Below are 21,468 nucleotides of genomic sequence, written 5' to 3'. Positions count from 1 at the left end.
ACTGCATCATTTTTCTGATTGAAGCGACATAGGATCTGGAACAGTGTCATATCTTAGGCTTGTAAATGAGGAAAGAAAATACCATTGTGCTTTCATGGGAAATGCACGAGTTGCACCTGTAAAACAGATCACGATCCCAAGAATGGAAATCACTGTGGATGTTGTAGCTGTTCGAACTGACAAAATGAGAAAAGAGATGCAACTTAATCTGCAAGACTCCAGTTTTGGACGGACAGCTGCACAGTCCTGATATATATTGCAACAGAAACACAAAGATTGGAAACTTTTGTTGCAAACAGTGTGGCAGTCATCCAAGAGAATACAAAACCATGATAGTGAAGGTATGTCAGTACCACCCTCAATCCTGCAGACTGTGCTTCACTGGGGTTAAAAGCAGAAAATATGTTGAAGAACTACAATTGGATTAATGGTCCAACATTCTTCCAAAGTCCAGAACCAATGTGGCCTAAAGGCCCTGACCATAAAAACATGGGACATGATAATGTTGAGCTCAGTTACCAGTTAAAGTAAATGTAACTCTGTCAACAGAGACTAATAGTCCTGTAGACAAACAGATTTAACACTTTTCTAGCTGGTACAAGCTGAAGAAGGCAGCAGCATGGATACTGCAGCTCAAGGACATCCTGTTGCAGCTGAGGAGACAATGACAAATCCTTAAAAGGACAAACAGTGAAACAGCCACCATCCAAATATTGTGTGACTACAAGGCCAAACTGGAGAAGCCACCTTTGACTGTGCAGGGCATACAAAGAGCAGAGAAAGAAATCATTCAGTTCAGTCACGCCAGATAGAGGACATTTCCTCTTTGCAACATGGAGCCTGTGTGAGAAGCAGCAGATTTATAAGCTGGATACTGTTCTTCAGGATGGGACACTAAGGGTGGGGGGCAGGCTATGCAATTCAGCTATGCCCAAGGAGGCCATACACCCTGTTGTTCTCTCCAAGGACATGCACATCACAAGTGTAATTCTCCATGACATTCATGAGAAGTCAGGACATAGTGGCAGAGGCTATATACTGTCACAACGACGACAAAAGTGCTGGCTACCTAAGGCACATTCTGCAATACAGACACTGCTCTCCAATTGTTTTGTGAGCAGCAAACTACATGGAAAGCCAAAAGAGAACAAAAGATGTCTGACCTGCAAGACAGAGTACTTCGTGACCAACTTCCCTTTAGTACTGTAGGTGTGGATTACTTTGGGCTTATTGAAATAAGGAGAGGATGTAGAACAGGGAAAAGATATTGTATACTCTTCTCTTGTTTAGCATTCAGAGCACCTAGTGGCTCTCATCATGGTGGAGTATGGGAGAGGCAGATCCGCACTGTAAGAAAGGTGCTAAATTCAGTGCTGAAGCAACAAACACTTGGTGATGAAGGCCTTCAAGGCAATCGTTAATGCCAGACCCATCACAACTGCTTCAGATGACCCAAATGACCTTGAGCCACTAATCCTAAACCACTTGTTGGTGATGAAGAATCAACCCCTCTTACCTGCAGGATTTTTCCAAAGAGCAGATCTGTACGCACGGTGAAGATGGAGGCAGACACAATACATGGCAGATTTGTTCACAGAGTGTCTTCTGCTGCTTCAAGAAAGGCGAAAGTGGTCTCAAACCAGAGAGAACCTTGCAACTCTTTGTGGATGAGATGGAGCCCTGCAATTTATAGGCCATGGGCAGGGTCTTAAAAACTATGCCAAATAAAAAAGGGCATGTCTGTAAGGTTCTCATCAAGACGAAGACACTTGAGAGATCTATAGACAATTTTTTTCTGTTTCATAAAGCAGATTTATAAAAAGGGATGTTAATGTGAACTCTGGCCCTTGTGGTTAAATTTGTAATGAATAACTGACATGTTTGCTCAATATGCAAATATGGGGCAGGGAATGTAAGAGCCAGTGTCATTATGTTATATTTTTCTAGTGTATTTTTCTTCTTTTATTATTGTTGTATTGCACTAGTGAGGTTAATGGTTCACAGATTCTACATTTTTTATTGTTATTCCCTGTATCTGATTAATTGTGAGTATTTGAACAGACTTTTATTGGGAAAGTGTGCCTCCTACTATTGCAATTGAGAAGTCAGAAAAAAAGGCTGATTAGTCAGCAGTAATGAAGTAAGGAGGCAGCCTACAGCTAGTTTGGATCAATACAGCTATTTGGACTGTTACATTATTGTATCGGATGACCTTTTTTGTGGAATATTGTTTTTTGAACACTTATGTGGATCCTAATTTTGTTTTGCAAAAGGATTTTCCTCATGACGGATTTTATTTTGCTGTGTAAAAGGAGGATTATTTGCCTGTAAGTATGTAAAGTAAAAAGTCAACTATTCTTTTGACTCCATGTGGATTTGTAAGTAGTGTAAGATGGATGCACAGTGAAATATTCCAAAACAGAACATGTTCGGGCAGAAACCAAGTAGATAAGCAACCAACTGTCTCAAGGTGAACTGAAAGAATTTCCCATCACAACCACAACAGTAGCTAGCCTGATGCTAGTAGCCAGCTAGAGCATCTCCTCACCTGTTGTTGGGATCTAAACTCTTAAGCTTAGTTAGTGCACTGATAAGTAAAGCCTTAAAGTAAGAAATTGTTTAGTCTTCCTGGTTATGCAATGATGAAATCAGTGCACAAATATGATTGAGTGCATGCTTAAAGTTGCACAAACTTCATTTAAAAAAAAAATGTTGCCTTGCCTTGCTCTGCCTCCTCTTGCCCTCACTCTTCCTCTTCTTCTGTAGTCCATGCTGCTCTATTTTCCCCCAGCTTATTCAAGGTCTTTGGAAGCAGTAAAATATGATTTAGATTTTGGTTCACTAAAAAGGCCATTCTGCCTCTACCAGAAAGACTTTCTGACAGAAAGCCATGAAAGCTAACTTTTCCCATGTGTCACATTTTCAGGTTCAACTGACTTGTCCATGCTAGCTTCAGGTGAACATCATAACCAGAAGTTAATGAACAGTTAAAGTACCCCAATAACAATCATTCACAGCTATAAAAGCACAGTAAATTACTGTCTACTGAGTTTCCTTACTTTTACAGTTCATACTATAATTCTACAAAATCACACTGCTACATCACAGGAATTTGATGTGCATTTTACTGTTAAAAAGTGTGATACAGTGCATGCATTTGGTGCCCATGCAGCTGATGTCCTTTGTAATTTTTTTTGCCACTTCTCCTTACTGTTTGAGGTAAGTTGCATAAATGCTGGACTCTCCTCTGCTGACTACAGAATATTCTTATTGGTGTTTGGCGACCTCTGTTGGGCTTCATGCCAAATGGCAACATTGAATCTCTCCTGTATTATGACTGATTATGGGGGGTTACATCATAGATATAGCTACCATAAAAAGACAGTCATTTATTTTGATATCTCACTCCTTTAATCGTCTTGTGGATTCAGCCATTACCTGCTGGATAAGAGAGTTCCCATGTAACCAACTGCAGAGAGTTTAAGTAAGTGATTTTATGTCTGACAGTCTTGTTTTAAACATGTTGTACACACAACTTGTATTTTATCAGCAATTTCAATTTCATTATAGACAAATTAAAATATGTGCAATACAGAAAATCTGACATTAGTTAAATATGCAGATGACATGGCATTAGTGGCACAGTGTACAGTCATTAAATGTGCATTTCATCTATGTTGCAGACCTCATAAAGTGGTTTAATGATGATTTAATGATGAATATCATCTTTTACTGAATGTAACCAAGACAAAAGAAATGTGTCTACCAGGTAACACAAACAACCCCTCAAACCCTCTATTTGAACCAATTACAGTTCAGGGCCAAGAGGTGGAGCAAGTGAGCTCCTTTAAGCACCTGGGGACTGTGTTGGACCAGTCTCTTACTTTTACAGACCATGTGGAATGTTTTTACAAAAAAGCACAGCAAAGACTCTTCTTGTTGTGTAAACTAAGGAAATTTGATATTACTCAATGTACTTTAAACAGAGTATACCAATCCCTTACTGAAAGTATACTCTGTTTTAATATTGTGTCCTGGTTTGAGGACCTAAGTGTAAAAAACAAGATAAAGCTTTCCAAAGTAGTTAAACTAAAAGGACAGGCACCTTTCGAAGTCAGCCTACTACCTCAGCACACAACACTTTACATAGTTTTACTTTCTCTTAACCTCTACTCAGTCCCCACCTATCTATCTGTCTGTCTGTCTGTCTATCTACATATATGTATATATATATATGAAACAAGCTGAAATAATTGATTTTCTTATTTTTTCTTAATTTGTCTTTAGTCAATAATTACGAAATCGTGTGCAAGAAAATTTTGTTTTCATGTATTTTTGATTAATGTAATGTAATGCAATTTTGATTTAACTTTTCTTTTTTTTTTTTTTTTTTTTTTATCTTTTTGCGTGTTTCTTAATTTTGTGCATTAGGCCCAGTTTGTGTAACCAGAAACATTTGTAAACTGAATGCTGATGGTGAACTTTGATGAAAATAAAGAAATCTTAAAAAAAAAGAAAAAAAAAGAAAAAATCATTGTCGACGTGTCGTCAATGACGTGTAGACTCTCCAGTGTGAGTAATAGCCTTGTTTTCTCTCCCAGTCTGCCCAGTAGTGAACTTTAATGTTGGTGGAACAACCCTGCAAGGACTCACGTTCCAACAGACAGAGACTGAAAAGCACAAGTATCAACTTCTCTTTATTGATAACACACAGGCTAGAAATAAATTAAAATGTGGGCATATAATGACACGTAACCCCGTCTGAAGGCAGCGCCACCGCCCGCGGGTCATGCACAGATAGTAAACGAGCGCTTCCTCCCTGTACACACTACTAGCGCCTTCCTCCTCCCCCATACAGCAGTTTGTTGACGGCATTGAAGAGGAAAGATGGCGGCGCCCGCAGCAGCAGACCAAAGAATTAACAAATTGACAGATTCTCTTTTAAACCCTGTTTACACAACCAACCAAGACAGCGACTCTTTTTCTGAAGATTCGGGGGAGATACAGGAATATGTAGTGAATTTCCTTGAGAAAGAGGTTGGCAGCGACCTGAAATCGTTGAAGAATGTTGGTGACCTGCTCGAAAAGATGACAGAGGAAAACCACACACTGGAGGGACAGGTGAATTAAGAGCTTTGGCATTGTTTATGTGTAGTGACACCTTCAACACGATTATAATATTTTTTGGCTTTGTGTATCACACAGTTCTGCCCTTCAGTAGCTTTTCATGGGGTGCGATGACAGTACATCAAAGCTATATTCACAATGTAGCGTTAGTACATGTAGGAGTGTTCAGCGCCCAACTACAGAAGCGACCTAAAAGCACGTTCACTGATTTTATTTGAGTCCCCAAATAAATAGAAGACTGTGGAGAAAATTCTGCGAATTTAAGATTTAAATCTGCAAAACATCTGTTTTGCGTAAGTTGATGAGTAGTAAAAACAAGTGCTTGTTAATTCTGTCTAAAGGCACTTACTTGTCACGTTTATGAAGCAGGCTTAAATGATTTTTTTTTCCTGATACGAGGTAATAAAAAACAATTAAATTAAAGAAGCGTGTCTCCAGGAATAAAATTTAGGAAACACGGATAAAGGCCATTAGTTCCCAAACTGGGGTTTGGGCCCCCCTTAAGGGGTGCCAGAAATCATTGGGGGTTTCCCAAACTAATTTGCTCTGAGGTTGTCAAAATTAGATTTGTTTACTAATTTCATTTGTTAACTAAAACCATAATGTATGCAAAACTCTGAATACAAAACTAAAAACTATTTTAAAATATACATTCCTTTGTCCTAAATTAAAAACAGTAGGCTACTTTGTAGAGGTTAAATGTGTATAAACTGATGGTCTCAAGAATGGAAACAATGTAATTGATGTTTATTTGGGACAGTAAAGATTTGGATGAATCTTTTAGTGTATGTGTGTATGTGCTCAGGCTTGGGGGGGAGGGTCTTCATAATTCATTTAGTATCACCCAAAGGAAAAATTATTTTCTGCATCACCTACTGAAAGCATATAGTTTAAAGCAAATTGCATGACACTGCATTGTTTGGTGGTATTACTAATATATAGCTCAACACCTTTGCATATATGACATATTCTCTCAGCTGAGAATCTATTGTAGTGAGGAAATTGAGGGGGGGGGTGCTGTCTCCCTGTGGGTGAGTGAGTGTGGGGAGGAATTCCCATGTATCTGATTATTGATGACCATTTTGTTATCTAGTGCTGTGTGTAGTGGTCCTTGTATGGTGTGAGCAAAGTTATACTAATTCACTTGCAGTGTTGTGTGTTTAAGGGTTGGGGGGCTGCCTGAGATTATTAGTGATTGACTCTTGTGGGGCTTCCTAGGTTGGGGTGTCATTTAGCTTTTATAAATATCTATTTTCAATAAAGGTTATTTTTGCATTACATACCTGTCCTTGTGGGATGAATGTTTTCTTGCCTCTGACACCGGATCAGACTGGGTTAACAAAGGTGGTGGTAGCTTTATGCTAGGCAGTACGGTTGGTTGCAAGCGGTTCTGTGCCTATTCCTTGTCAGCTAGGGGTGGCGATCACCAAAGACGATATTATCACAGCACATAGCAAAACAATATCAGCATGATTTTACAACCTGATGAATATTGCATCTATTGCATTTATAGCCTAAACTGTGATTTATAGCAACTTATTAGCCTACCTTTTCAGCTGTAAATGATGTCCTTAAAGGAAAACTTTGTCAAGATTTGTGGACAACACAATCTTCCTCTTCTTTTTCTTTTTCTTCTTCTTCTTCTTCTTTTTCTTCTTCTTCTTCTTCTTCTTCTTCTTCTTATTGTTATTATTATTATTATTATTATTATTATTATTATTATTGTTGTTATCATCATTATTGTTATTGTTGTTGTTGTTTATATGAGGTTGAAACTGAATGTTAGTTGATATTGCTGCATTGTGTTTGGCAGGAGTGATTTTAGTAATTTGGAGGCCCTTCTCCATTTTGCTTAATGCAGTCACAGCTAGTGAACAAAAACTTATTAGTGTCTAGTAGTGTCCTAACAAAGTTCTGCCATGTGGCAGATAGCGCTGGTGTAGCTGGTTGTGTGCAGGACTGATGCAGCAACATGAGGAAAAAAACAGCAAGAAAGAAAATTCTAAAATCTATGAGCTGTAAACTAAATGCACTTCTAAAACTGATAACATAAGCACTCTTGATCCCGAGGAATTAGCTGATTCAGCTGATTATAGCATGGATATCTTTGTTGGTTCGTTTGTTTGTCTGCCAACAGAGAGCATGGCTTCCCTCTCTCCTTGCAATCCAAGTACAAGCACACCTACGTATCTGGATATGCTGGTAAGAGGACAAGCCAGAATGAATAAAAAGAAGAGACTGTCCAGCCATAGACTTGTACAAAGGCCTGAGCTCACAGACACGGAGTACAGCCTCATATTACTGTTTGAGGAGAAGATGTGTTTTTTGAATAAGCTCAATAAGCTGGACATCCTGGATGCCCTGCAGACAGAGATAAAGGAATTAAAAGAAACCATTAACGTTACGAAGTTTGAAAATGAGGAACTGAAGAATGGTTGGACATTGATAAAGAAATCAAACACCTCAAAGACAAGAATGAAGCTTGAAGGAGACCGTGACGGATCTTTAGCAGAGGTTGATGAGTGATAATTTAATGATCACTGGCATAAATGAGTTGTGGAAGAGTGAGTGAAAACTTTTTCCTGAAGGAGCTCATCCTCTCAGATGAGATGACAAATGAGATCAGCTTCTCCCAAGCACATTGTTTGGGTCTTTGTCTGTCTTGCTGCAAAACCAATTGCCCTTTGGGGACAAATAAAGTTGAAAGTTGAGTTGAGTTGATCTTATTTAGCCCATTTCTGTTTGAACTATGAATTTATTAGGGCCAGGGCCGATAAAAGACTATTAATAGCAGATCTTTTTCCTTATTTGATAAATTAACCCTTGTTATGAATGTTACCTTTGTGAAGGTGTAAAGAAAACACAGTTGTTGCACATATTTTGCCAATTTTACACTGCCGAACCTGCCACAACAGAAGTTCTGCTACTGTATACAGGCAGTGACTTTTTCTACTCTAATTTTTTTCCCTTCTTATGTACACTTTCGTTATGTGCTTTTTTCTCCATAATGTATTTCATTTTGTTTTATGTAGTTTTTGTTTTTTTCCCCTTTCAACCATTCATGTTGGTGTCATGTTAGTATCATTCCTATATTTAGAAATTAGGATATTACAGAATATGCTGAAGTACTACTATGTCTGCATTATCAGCATCAAGCTTTAGTTGTAATGTTTCAGCTGATAAAAAGAAGAGGGGAGACATTTTTACTTGGCGTATGGATAAAGACTGTGATATGTTTTGCTTACAAGAGACTCACTCTATTCAAGGATAGGGGGTGAGATCTCCTTCTCACACGGATGCTCAAACTCTAAAGGTGTTATCATTATGTATAGAAGGAAAATTAATATTGATGTTAAAGATACAATAATACATCATGCAGGGTAGGGCTGGGCGGTATGACAATTTTCTTATCACTTTTTTTTTTTTTTTTTTTAAATCATATCAGTTTCACGGTATTTGACGGTATTTTTCTTTCATGCAACAGTGTTCTAAACCACATTTTCTTCTAATGAGAAAAGAATTACTGCAGTTGATTGGCTTTAAACAGCCCATTTTACTGTCATAAGGATTGTATCATGTTTTTTTTTCATGTCCAGACAGGTAAAAGCATGACCCCTTCAAAGTATGGTTGCCATCACATGGCGGGGACGACTATACGATTAAACGTCCCCACACACACACTAGTCGGCACCAGAAATACTAGTATTTTAAATTTTTTAAAAATTAAATATTTAAAATATTTATCAATCTTTCATTCATGCATGATGCCAGTTATATGTTGCCTCTAAGTTTTTATGCAGCTGCATGCCACTAGTTGGGCTGCAGCACTGTCAGACGGCAGCCCCTCTCACCCAGTGCGTATGAACTGATCGCCTTGGCAACCCTGGATATTTACATCAGCAAAGTCAGACAGATGAATGTAGACTGTGACAGAATAAGCTGATATATATTCACTCGACTGGAGAAACATGTGCCCACATTAAGCACATACACAGACATAAACCTGCAAGCGGAGCTGCTGCTGCTGCTGCTGCTAGCACTGCTAAAGCTAGCCACACTGTGTGTCAGGCTGGCAGTTAACGTTAGCTATGGGTCCTTTACCCACAGACACTGTGACGCTCTTAGGTCTGAAAAGGTGAAGCGTTTAGTGAGTTGTTGTCATGTTTAGTACATTTGTTGAGAATTTATTTTGAAGGAACATATTATTTGTAAGAATTAATAAGTTAAAATATAAGTTACTGTTAATATTCATAAAAACAATTGAAATGTAGTTTAATAAGGGACTATATTCCAGCTCTAGGAGCAAAAGGGTGAACGCGATGTGATGACGTCAGTTTGTTGTTGTTGTGGCCAGCCATGCTGTGCCTCTTGTGTAGCACATGTTATATGTATGTTTCTCTCTTCTTTTTTTTATTTGCTAAAGAACGTCTGATTTGAATCAAGAGACTCGCTTCGACATTTTTTAGTAATAAGTTGAATCCGCGACACATTAATGTGTAAGGCTTGTATTGCACAGTGCAAAGTAGCGTGCATCTCAGCGGCATTTAAAGTACAATTTGGTGATTGTAGACTGTGACTAACTGCTTCAAATGGCTCTTAATACACCGAATTCTTTTCGGACAGTGTTTAACATTATAGATTAATAAATTCTACTAAATTTTAACTGCTTTCTGAGTGTTTTCTTAGTGTTAGACTAGTGGGCTAGTCTAAATTAAATTTTGCATTTAATCGACAGGGAATTTAGTTGCCAGGAACATCCCTAGTGCACACACTCAAGCAAGCACGCCTGTAGTATTGGTGTGCAGCAGTGAAATGGGTCCCTGCTGAAACACTCCCGCCGTGCACATTCTGGACGTTGCTTGGGTTATTCACTGGTATGGCGGTATATGAAAAATTAATATCATAATGAAAATAAAGACTGGTTTTCAGTACAAACCGGTATACCGCACAGGCCTAATGCAGGGAGATATACAAGCTTTAGTAGTGGATGGCCTAGAACAGGGGTGTCAAACTCATTTTGGTTCAGGGGCCACATACAGCCCAGTTTGATCTCTGACTGATGATGAAACACACAGGTTTGGTTTGTGACCAATTTTGGCTTTTTATTTTTTTAATCAGTCCGAGAGGACGACAGCATCCGCAATTGGTTAGTGATCAGTCTGCCCTCCTCTCCTCCCTCACCTGTTCACTCTGCTGTGAGAAGGTCTGAAAGTTTCTCACAGAGAAACACAGACCCTCCTGTTTTACATATAGGCCTCCTTATACAGTTGTTTAATTTTATAAGTGCATCTGGTTGGTGTCGATGTCATTAACCATCACGTTAGTTTCGACTGTTGTAATAAACTCCATCATTAACAACAGTCTCCTCCACACGCAGCTTCTCTGCTGCTGTGAAAACTGAATCGCGGGTGGATTAATATGTAGGGGAAAACCCAGAATGCGAGTTAGGTTTTGTCATTTTGTCTTCATAAAACATCCTGCTGATGAAGAAAGTCAACAGATCAGATACAGACAGGGTCAGAGAATCACACTGACCTCCTCTGTGTGTCTGTACTGTATGTGTGTGTATGGAGGAGCTGCACTGATGCAGAGAGGAGAGATGCTGGAGCCATGTGATAATAAATAACATCAAAATTTCAATGTCGGCCCTCATCAATACTCTGGTCTTTAATAACCACCACATGCCAAACACAGTGTGCTGTACAGCTGTTCAGATTTAAACGGATTTTAGTCATCGAATTACTCAAATTACTCTAGGAATGCTTTCAACTCTAAAATTAATGTCTTCTCTGTAATTTTCACACTTTGCAAAGTCATCCTGCGGGCCGGACTGGACCCTCTGGTGGGCTGGTTTTGGCCCGCGGGCCGTACGTTTGACACCCCTGGCCTAGAATTTGTCTAGATTAATCTACACGCAGCCAACTCTGATGATCTACTCTTTTTTGAAGATATTTTCAAAATGTTACAAAACAACAACAACAGTGCTAGAGTTAGACTTGGATCGAAAAGGCTTACAAACTAAAAATTATCATTCTAAAGCACATAATGCTATTTTTGATCTCATGAGCTCATTAGACTTAGTTGACATATGGAAAATGCAGTTTCCTAAGCAAACAAGATGGAGATGAGGGCATCAGGCAAGTAGAATAGGTTATTTTTTAATATCATTTTCATTGACTCCAAAAATTAATAAGGTTATGATTAAAGAGAGATTCAGGTTAGACCACCATCTTATAATGTTGAGTATTAGCACCACTAAGTTTCATAGGTGCCCAGGATATTGGAAATTAAACCTGCAGTTACTCAAAGATTTCATAAATATAACTGATAAATTTATTAAAGACTTTTTAAACTAAATAATGACACAGCTGACCCACTAATCATATGGGATGCTTTTAAATGCACCCTGAGGGGACACTGCATCCAGTATAGCTACAGGAAAAATAAACAGCGTGTGGAGAAAGAAAAAACATTGTTAACTGAGATAGAAAGCTTAACACATTAAATAGACAGTAATAAAAATCTATCCTAAACTCTACTGGACAATCTTGAACATAATGAAAGAGAGTTAGAAAGAAGAAGAAGAATTATAAGAATTAAGAAGAATTATATGCAGAGAAAGCTAATTTAATATATTTGAGAAACAGTTTAGAATGAATAGAAACAGGAGAGAGAACAACTAAATACTTTTTCAATTTGCAGGATGCAAACTCTGTAAAGAAAAATGTATAAAAACTTATAATAGGGGATAATAAAACCATTGAGAATCCAAAGGAAATTTTGCTTGAACAACACAAATATTTTGCAAAATTGTATTGATATCAGAGTCCTTCATTAGATCTATTCATACTAAAAAAAAAAAAAAGTTAAATTAACAGAGATAGAAATCATATTAGGGACTTACAGGAGGAGTTATATCAAGCCATTAACTCCTTTGAGAAAGGTAGAGATCCAGGAATTGATGGTTCTCCGGTAGACTTTTACCAAACTTTTTCTGAGTCTGTTAAGACTCCTGTGCTCAATACCTGTAACGGGTCATATAGAGTAGGGAAACTCACAGAAACACAACAAGAACGTGTAATCTCACTATTTTTGAAACAAGATACACGTAGAAAGTATAAGGATCCAACTACACTAAAAAATTGGAGGCCAATTACTAATTACTTATGATGCTAAAATATTAGCTAAATGTTGTCTCGCAAATAGACTGAAATAAGTACTGCAAAATATTATTCATCCAGATCAGTGATCACATAATTAAATAGTATGATCTTGTAAAAAATCTCTGCTTTAATATTCTTTGCTGATTTTGAAAAGGCATTTGATAAAATGGATTTTACTTATAAATATCTGGAATAATAATAATAACTTTGGACACTTAATAAATTGGATATAGGAAATGTATAAAAACCCAAAGTGTAAAGTAATAAATGTCTTTTTCTCTGAAACAATCCTTCAGTATTGAGGTTTAAAACAAGGCTGAGAGCACTTAATTTTGCATCAAAAGCATCCCTTATACTTAAATTTATTTTCAGTCCAAAGTGGTTCTCAGCAAAACTATTGAAATGTATTCATCCTTTGTTTCAAAAAGGACTCTATCCTTACCTGCAGTTAACTGGCTCTCAGTTTGCTGCATTAAAGAGAAAGTCCTTTCCATATTTATCAGGGGTTTTCCTAAAACGTGTGGAATATTCATATGTTTGTATTCATTTCCAAATATTGAATTAGTCTCTCAAAATAGTGACCTATATTAAGTCATTATTTTGAGAAAATGTTTTTATTATTTTGAAATACTAAATCATTATTTTGAGATGATAAGCTGTTATTTCAAGAAAGATTCACATTGCATTGACTTAGAGGTCTAATTTTTTTCCCATCATATTGGCAGAAATGGTCCTCCATAGGTAGAGACGTAATTGCCTGCCTATGCAATATGGTATAACTGCCTGTATTGTTTGAATTCACATCTCATCAGAGTTTTCAGCATATGGAAACTTTGTTTTTAGTGTTCATGCTTCAGAGACTTGGACTTGTGTGATGGCATCCTCAACCATTGTATTGCACTGTAGGATTGTGCCTTGTGAAGTTCCCATGTGCTACAGATAGTGCTGTGAAACCTACCCTATTGATGCAAAACTGACCAGCTTGTTAAGTCAACTATTTTATGTTCCAAAGTGAAAATGTTAGTTTTTGTTAGTGTTGGTATTGTCTTTCTTCAGGTATGGGCCCTTTATGCCTTTATTGATGAAACAGCTGAACAACTTAAGTTAGGTCAGGAAAGGGGGGCAAAGTTGGTGGACGACATTCAGTGTTAGGCTTCAGGCTGGAATGAAGTCCATAGCAGAGGACATTCAAAACAGAGTTAGCATCTAGTGTGATGACCCCATTGGTCAGACAAGTGATTCTGCTACCCTGCTCTTTTCTAATCAAACAGAATTATGAATGTATAATGTAATGCATTTTATGTGTTCCTGGATAAATGTGTCTTCTGCTACAGTGAATTTAAAGGTACAATCACTCTGTGTGATGATCTGCGGAAAGAGGTTTCTCTTCTCTGTGTGTGTGTCAGCTCATCTCTTTGTCTTTCTGTTACACAACTGACAGATATGTGAAAAAGTATGAGATTTAAAAAACACAACCCCAAACAGCATTGAATGTATGACAACAGCATCATGTCACATGCTTTTACACGTTCATTGATTCATCTCTTTATAGGTTTTATACAGAATTGCAAGGTAAAAGAAAATTTCAACATTCCCACCTTGAACAGGTGGTAGAAAGGGGCTACTGTGATTCAGTCTTTCCTTTTATACAGTCTGGTAGTCAATTTCTGTCTATTACTGTGTCAAATATGAGCAGTGATTCTGTAATTTGTGTCGCTTAGGTTCTGACTGTATCCAGCTCTGTGCCTCCTAAAGTTTCTGCTGCCCTGTCTGCTGCTGAGGATGCTAGATGTTCCCTGGATGACCTGCTGCAGAGAGAGCAACTTATATCCAACATGCTGAACCAGGTAGAAACCCAGAAAATAGAGGAAATAATACTAAATATTGATTAAAAGGAGCAATATGTAGCAATTGCACATGCAAAAATGTGTACAGCAGTCCAAATAGCAAGTTGAAGCCATAGACTGTATTTAAAATAGGTTCTATGGTTGAAGCAAATTGTTTGCCCTTGCCCTGAAGCTCAGGCTGGCTCCAAGAGCACTGTAGGAGTGCAAGATGTGCTCAACATTGAAAACTGATGATAACACGCAATGGCAAGTCCTCCACTGTAAGTTGATCAGCTGTTTAGAACTCTGTTAGTTGTCTGTCAGTATAAAGTTTAACCCGTTATCCTGAAAACAAAAGCCCACTGCTCTGAAAATACACACTATGGACTTTGAGTTAAGTGATTGCCTGTCTTACTGCCTGCTAGACCACATTAACATATTGCTAAATATAACCATTAACAACATACACGCCTTCTACAAGATTATTAATGATTTCTTATGACCTATAAACAGACACTAATCCATTCAGTGAACATTTGACATAAATTTGAACTCAGACTGATGAAGTTTTTCCATTCTGGAACAGAAATTTCAGAGGGCTCACCGCAGCTGTATAAGAGAGTTTGCATGTGACTCCCAATTTGACATAGTAAGCCAAACATCTCAAATTGCAAACGATTAGTATTTCTTCTTGTCACACAAACAGCTGTGCAACAGTTTAGTGTTCATTATTGACCCTAGAAAAAAATATAGTGTACGGTCCAATATAACATCAACTTCAAGGTCTGTACAATATCCATTTCATAATTAAGTATAAAATTAACAAAATCTCTGTTGAAAGCAGAAAATATCTGATCAGAGTAAGAGACTAGGAATCTGACTAAATTGTTCAATTAAATATATATATTTTTTTTTTCGATAGAACTTGCAACAAGGCTCTAATTTCAATTGAATACAGTCACAGTTACAGAATGGCTCCAGCATCCAGATGAGATTTTTTAAAAACAGGCTTACATAAATGTTCTCCATACCAACTGTTTCCATAATGTTACTTTAAGAGACAGAGTATACTCTGACTGAGATTATACAGTGTTTTCACCTATTCCATGCTTGGAGGAATAAACAATTATTTGTCTTGGATAATTATTTCATATTCTAGCACCTACAGGGGACCCAGCCTTGGATGGATAATCTTGGTCAGATGCTTAACGAAGTCGACACTATAGAGAGACACATGAAATACCTACAGTGCCTTCAACACATAGAGGAACTCAGGTACAGTAAATAATGGTAAGGGCTTGAAGACACCTGAGTTCTCAAACATAAATGGAAAATGGCACGACAGAAACAAAGAATGAGGAATTTGTGTAAAATAAATTTCACTGGCTCTCTGCAGAGTGGCCCTGCCTCCTCATGAACATAGAATGAATCTAAACCACTCTATCTAGACTCAAATCCAAAACATCTGTTTAAAAACTCTCACAAAACTCCTGTGGTGTAATCCCAGTCCCATTTATCTACTCATATGCTCAGTCCTTCCAAACAGCCTTGCTAATTAAATAATTACTGGAAGCCTTGAGGGCAAGTTGTACTTGTATAGATCAAAAAGCTTGGGACAGAATAATTCCTGTACAAATGCTGTTTAGGTTTATTGTGGATTTTTTTTTATATGCAATATATATAACTTTACTCCCATGCCTTGTGGTAACCCTTCTGCTTCTGCTCCTGCCTCAGTTTAGTGATATATATTGTAATCATAAAATTATGAACTTGGTGTTTCTCAGACTGCCTTGTGTAGTAGTAACTAAAAGTATGTTGTTGATAGACAAAGAAATTAAAAAGATTGACTTTTTGTGGTTCTTTATTTAAACTTAAAACTTCAGTCACACAACACTTATAGTCCAATATGTGTTGCCACCTGGTGGTGATTCCAGTCCACTGAAAAGCAGTGTAACTGACCTTTAATGCTGCTATATACAAATAGTATTTGGGAAACACACAAAAAAATGAGAGGAGTAAGATTTTTCTTTTGTATTTCAACAATAAAGTCAAATGTTAGGAATAAAGTGGAAATGTTGAGAATAAAGTTGAAATTTCGAGATAAAAGTTGAGCTTTTGAGAATATATCAAACTAGTATAGTTTTAAGTTTTAGTAACAAGGATTTCTTTTCTCTTTTAGCACTTAACACAGTGTTGTATTCAGTGATCAGAGATTGTGCCCTATCTAGATGATCTATAGTACATGGTCCAAAATGTATGGCGCAAGGGCATTTAGGGTGCGTCCACCTCCACTTTGCTCTTGAAACGACACATAGTAAGGCAGAGGCAGAGAGAGGTTGTATTTAGTCTCTTAATTAATTATAGGTCTGTTTTATTCAAACCAATCAGAGTGTTATCTGCCATTCTCTTGAAGAGCCAGATGTATGGAGTTATATTTGTGCCACAATCCTGAGTGAGCAATTGTAGATTTTGAGCACAGGAGAATATTTTGTGAGCACAGGGACATATTTTGTGAGCACAGAAAAAAAATTGTGCAAGCATACAAATCAATCTTTGAGGACAAATTAAATGTGTGTCTTCTCACAAACTCGTTCTTGGTGCAGGAGCAGTCCACAGCATACTCGCTCAAGATGTATCTCTCTCCCTCTCGACCTGCCCTCACTGTGCGCTCAAATTCCCCTGCTGCATGGAGGCCAGAACGCTACACCCAAGCTCCACACCTTCAGGATCAAACAACTTTATCAATTGTCCTATTGTGTCTTGTGATGCAACATATCCTCTATGAATTGCATGCAGTTGTTAACCATTGATTTCCTTGCATTTGGTCATTACCACCTATCTAGTTACTTAGCTAGCTTGTGTGGTTTCTACTTTTAAACAGACAATGTTTTTGGCACAGTCTCTTAAAAGTCCCAATACTGATAACCACACTGTTAATGATCTAAAAGAGAAAGAATTTCCTTGTTACTAAAACCAATTCTGAAGTAAAACTTCACCAATTCATCTGCACAAGGCATTTTGTAGAGAGTCACGTGTTGTGGTTAGTTCAATATATTATCAAAAGTTTGACTTTTTATCTTAAAATTTCAAGATCTGGCCCTAATACTCTGTTGTAGTTATTGCCAACTGCAACAGCAAAGAAAAAATGGTCGGTATCTGCTGATATGGCTCATAAACGATCGGCAGTCATATTAGCAGCAAAATAAACATGATCGAGGCATCCCCTCTGCAGAGCCAAGTGTCAGTGGGGATATGTTATTTATTTCTTGTATTTGTTGGTCTTATCTTTCTGAGAGTGTTTTTCACACATGCAAACCAATTTTGTCAACTGCATTGGCATTTGAATTTAAATCTTAATAGTCATAATAACAATATGACATTTAAAAAGGGTTCTCTCTGTCTGCTGTGGGCTTAAGCAGTAATGTGTGAAGTGTTGTGTGTCTACAGTGCTGAGGTTCAGCAGTGTCTGATGACCAGCAGTGTCTGGGACGCCATAAGAGCAGTAGACAGCATGGCTGCACTGGATGCTGGACTATACCAGTCGGAGTGTTCTCACCTCCAGGACTTCCTCCGAGAAACACTTAACTTCTGGCATAAGATCATCAAAGACCGACTTACAAAGTATATCTCCACCCAATCCCCATGTAGTGTTCCTTTATGTCACTTTGTGTCTAAATTTGGCATGGTTCAAAATGAAAAGTTAAATTGTATCATCTTCTTCATTTCTTTCACAGTGATTTTGAGAAAGTATTGACTCAACTTCATTGGCCAGTCATCTCCCCTCCTACTCAATCACTGACACCTACTGCCAATAATCAGGAGATCAGCAGTCAGCTGGAGCTGCTTGTCACACAGCTGCTTGCTCTGCAGACCTCGTATCCTTCAGTTTGGGATTCTAGACACCTATGTTCTGTCCACATCTATAGTTTATGCCTGTGGTAGCCTTCATTACCTTCAGACATACATAAACTTTATCTCCTACAAATTGTATTCATATACAACTCATGTGTGTTGGCTGATATGCTTAGTGGTGTGGCTGGAGGTAGAGTAGCTCTTAAGTAATCATAGGGTTGGCGGTTTGATACCCAGCCCCTACTGTGCACATGTCAAAGGGGTGACAAACACTGAAATTGCTTTAGAACGGGGTGTTAAACCCACTTTAATTCATGGGTCACATACAGCCAAATTCCATCTCAAGGGGGCTGGGCCAGTAAGACCATTGTATATAACCTAAATAAATAACAACACCTCCAACTCGACTTATCAGGGCACATCTCCTCAGACATATCCTCAGAGTAGGGTGTGACCGTGCTGCTGAAGCTGTTTTGTTTACCATATGGTAGTTATCTTTCTCAGCTGCATTGCTGATCTCTCGGCTATGACTAACAACAGGCTGCTGTTTCCTCAAACCTACCAAGAATTCATTTGTCTTCTCTGTTCTCAGTTGTCATTGTAAATTCTTGTATTTTTCACCACAGTGAGTCTGAAAGTGTTGCTGCATACTGTATTTCTTGCAAAGTCATCCAGTGGACTGGATTGGACCCTTTGGCCATATGTTTGACACCCCTGCTCTAGATTGTTAAATTAGCGCTTTGCATGGCAGCCCACTGCTACTGGTGTGAGTGAATGAGAATTACAAAGGGAACTTGGAAACTTGGATAAAAATGTGATATGTATATATACATACATATATATGTATATGTGTGTATATATATATATGTGTGTGTGTGTGATCTATTTACCCATAACTTTTTTAGTTATGTCATTGAATGAAGGTTAGCTGCCAGCAGTAGCTAAACATAGTATGTTGGCAACAACTCATGCATCTTAGAACTTTAATAGCATGAGCATCATCCAAGTATGTTTGAAGAAATGAATGACATGAGGCACAAAGTATAGGTTGACAGGGGTCATGACATGAAACAGGTCCCCAGCAGGATTTGAACTGAGGACTTTGTTGTTTCAGAAAACTACAGGTGCTTCAATGTTTGGTTTCTTTAACTTCCTCTGACAGTGATGACCTCTTATCACAGAGAACTTTGGCTTCTTGTGCACCCCCTACCCAGCCTGTTTCTCCAGCCACACCTCTGTCCCAAGCTCCTCCCCTCTGCCTTCCCATCCAGATCATGCTGCTGCCTCTCAGCAGGAGATTCAGATACCACTTCTATGGGAATCGACAGACCAACTCCCTCAGCAAGGTCTCTTATGCACAGAACACACACGACATTCTGTATACATGCATGTGCAAACACTCATAAATGTGCACTTAAGTTGATACACATCACTGTCAAGTCAAATTTTATTTGTATAGCTCAAAATCGCAATTTGCCTCAGGGGGCTTTACAGTCTATACAGTGTGCAAGACCAGCTGTCCTGTAAACAAAACAAGAAACTGAAACAAGAAACTAAAACAAAACAAATATACAATCTTCAGTTTATGTGTATAACCAAAGTAAGGTTAGTCACACAAACACATATCACTCACACATACACAGTAGTAATAAGCAGAATTCAAATAATACTGCAGCTTATTAACAAGTTTCTGTCTGTTTAAAATTAGTCTGGTTGTTTCATTACTATGATAAAATTATTATACACTCCCACAGTAGAAGCCCCACAAGTGGAGAGCACTTGGCATTCCAGTGCCTGGTATTTTAAATGTACCTCCTAACAACTGTTAAGTTAGGACCAAATATATGCCTGCTACTAAAGGATAAAGCTGTTAAATCTCTTCCCACACACACGTATTTCAAATACCATGCAACAGCTATGCATGCCTTCCAGGAGATATGGAGTGTATGAAAATATCTGCAGTTATCTCAGTGCTTAAATGACTAATTTGCTCTCTTTATTATGTTTATTATAAACATTTTGCTTGACTTGATGAATAAAGGTCCAATATGATACTAGTTTATAAAGTATATAAATGTTGTCAACCAAAAAATGTTTGTCATTGGCAAAGCTTTAGAACCCGAAACAACTCCTCTATCTGTGCGTTTTTCAGCCAGAGTGGTACCTCACACAGGTTCTGATGTGGATGGGTAACAACTCATCCTTCTTGGAGGAAAAGATCCAGCCTATTCTGGAACGAGCTGGGGCCACTGTCAGTGCCAGGGTATGTTGTTCTGTAATGGACTTTACTGCCTCGAACCCCTCAGGGTAGCAACAGTACAAACATAAATAACTTATTAATTCTTTGGAGTAGACACAAGCCACATACATGATGTTCTTTATACAACATAAATGAAGATTTAGAGATATGTCTGGTTTTATATATGCATGCTTCCTGGAAAACTCGCTTTTATTTTACTTTAGTCTGCATCAGTGGAATGTTTGGAATGTAGTAGGTGTCACTGTGATAAACGTGTGTGTGTGTGTGTATATACAGTAACTGTTGTATATGTGTGTGTGTGTGTATAGGTGGAGCTGTGTCGAGGCCTGTTGTCTCTGCTCCAGGAGAAGGTGGCCAGTGATGCTTCTAGACTGCTTTATGATGATATGCTGTTCTGTCACTTGGTGGAGGAGGTGCTCCAATTTGAGAAGGAGCTGCGAAGCAACCAGTCATACCCAGCAGCACTGCCTGGTCTGCTTCACCTCCTGCTTGAGGATTCAATCCTTCAGAAGTGGCTCACTGTGGAAAAGAAGAGTAAGTTGTCAAGTTTGAGGGTATGTAACTGTCCTGACCACTGTAATCTTTTGATTGTTTTTACATAAGTGTGATTTCATAGTCATAGACATATTTTAGTTATTTCATAAATCAGTTTATTATTAGGTCAACTACAATTAATTTTTTTATTTAACAACCCCTTGGCAATTTTAGTACAGAGTTTTGTGCTTTAGACACAATGTGGCTCTTTATAAGCTCAGTCAAGGTTTATCAGGGCAGGAATTTCATGGTGGCGGTGCCTGTTCAGGTTGGCCTCAGGCCCTGGGCTGTTTTGTGTGTTGACTCCTAGCACACAAGTGGCAGTGTTGAATATGGACAGAATTGTCGACATAAACTTTGTGTGATCACAAAGCCTGACATTGCTGTACAGTTCTGTTGCTGCAGACATGAGTCTGTTAACATTGGCAAACAGGTAGATTTGTGTTATATACACCTCTAAGAAGTGTTTTGTATTTTAATGTTTCTCAAAATAATGTGAAACTTTCACAAAGTAACGAGTTTGTTTCTCAAAACAGTCTCAAAATAATGGCTCACTAGTTCACAAATATTGACTTAGTACTTCAACATAACCTGAAAATAATGGCTTAGTATTTCAAAAACAATGATTTGTTATCTCTAAATAATGAGTTAGTTCAGTTAGGTTTTTATGAGAGACAGTAGCACTGTCAAATAGGCCTTGATAATG

General features: G+C 38.0%; 1 protein-coding gene across 1 annotated transcript in view; it reads left to right on the top strand.

The window, feature by feature from the left end:
- Positions 1–4,847: 4,847 nt before the first annotated feature.
- rint1 (RAD50 interactor 1) overlaps positions 4,848–21,468 on the top strand; it is a 70,571-nt gene continuing 53,950 nt past the window's right edge. The window contains exons 1-8 of the mRNA XM_084710922.1: positions 4,848–5,121; positions 14,012–14,137; positions 15,276–15,391; positions 17,564–17,737; positions 17,851–17,991; positions 19,131–19,314; positions 20,121–20,231; positions 20,537–20,762. Of these exons, the coding sequence (XP_084567048.1) occupies positions 4,888–5,121; positions 14,012–14,137; positions 15,276–15,391; positions 17,564–17,737; positions 17,851–17,991; positions 19,131–19,314; positions 20,121–20,231; positions 20,537–20,762 (1,312 nt within the window). The 5' untranslated portion in view covers positions 4,848–4,887. The remainder of the gene's footprint in view (positions 5,122–14,011; positions 14,138–15,275; positions 15,392–17,563; positions 17,738–17,850; positions 17,992–19,130; positions 19,315–20,120; positions 20,232–20,536; positions 20,763–21,468) is intronic.

Source organism: Lutjanus erythropterus, chromosome 22 (genome assembly GCF_056507025.1).
Source record: "Lutjanus erythropterus isolate fLutEry1 chromosome 22, fLutEry1.hap2, whole genome shotgun sequence".
Classification (NCBI taxonomy): Eukaryota; Metazoa; Chordata; class Actinopteri; order Lutjaniformes; family Lutjanidae; genus Lutjanus; species Lutjanus erythropterus.
This window is presented reverse-complemented; position numbering and strand designations above follow the sequence as displayed.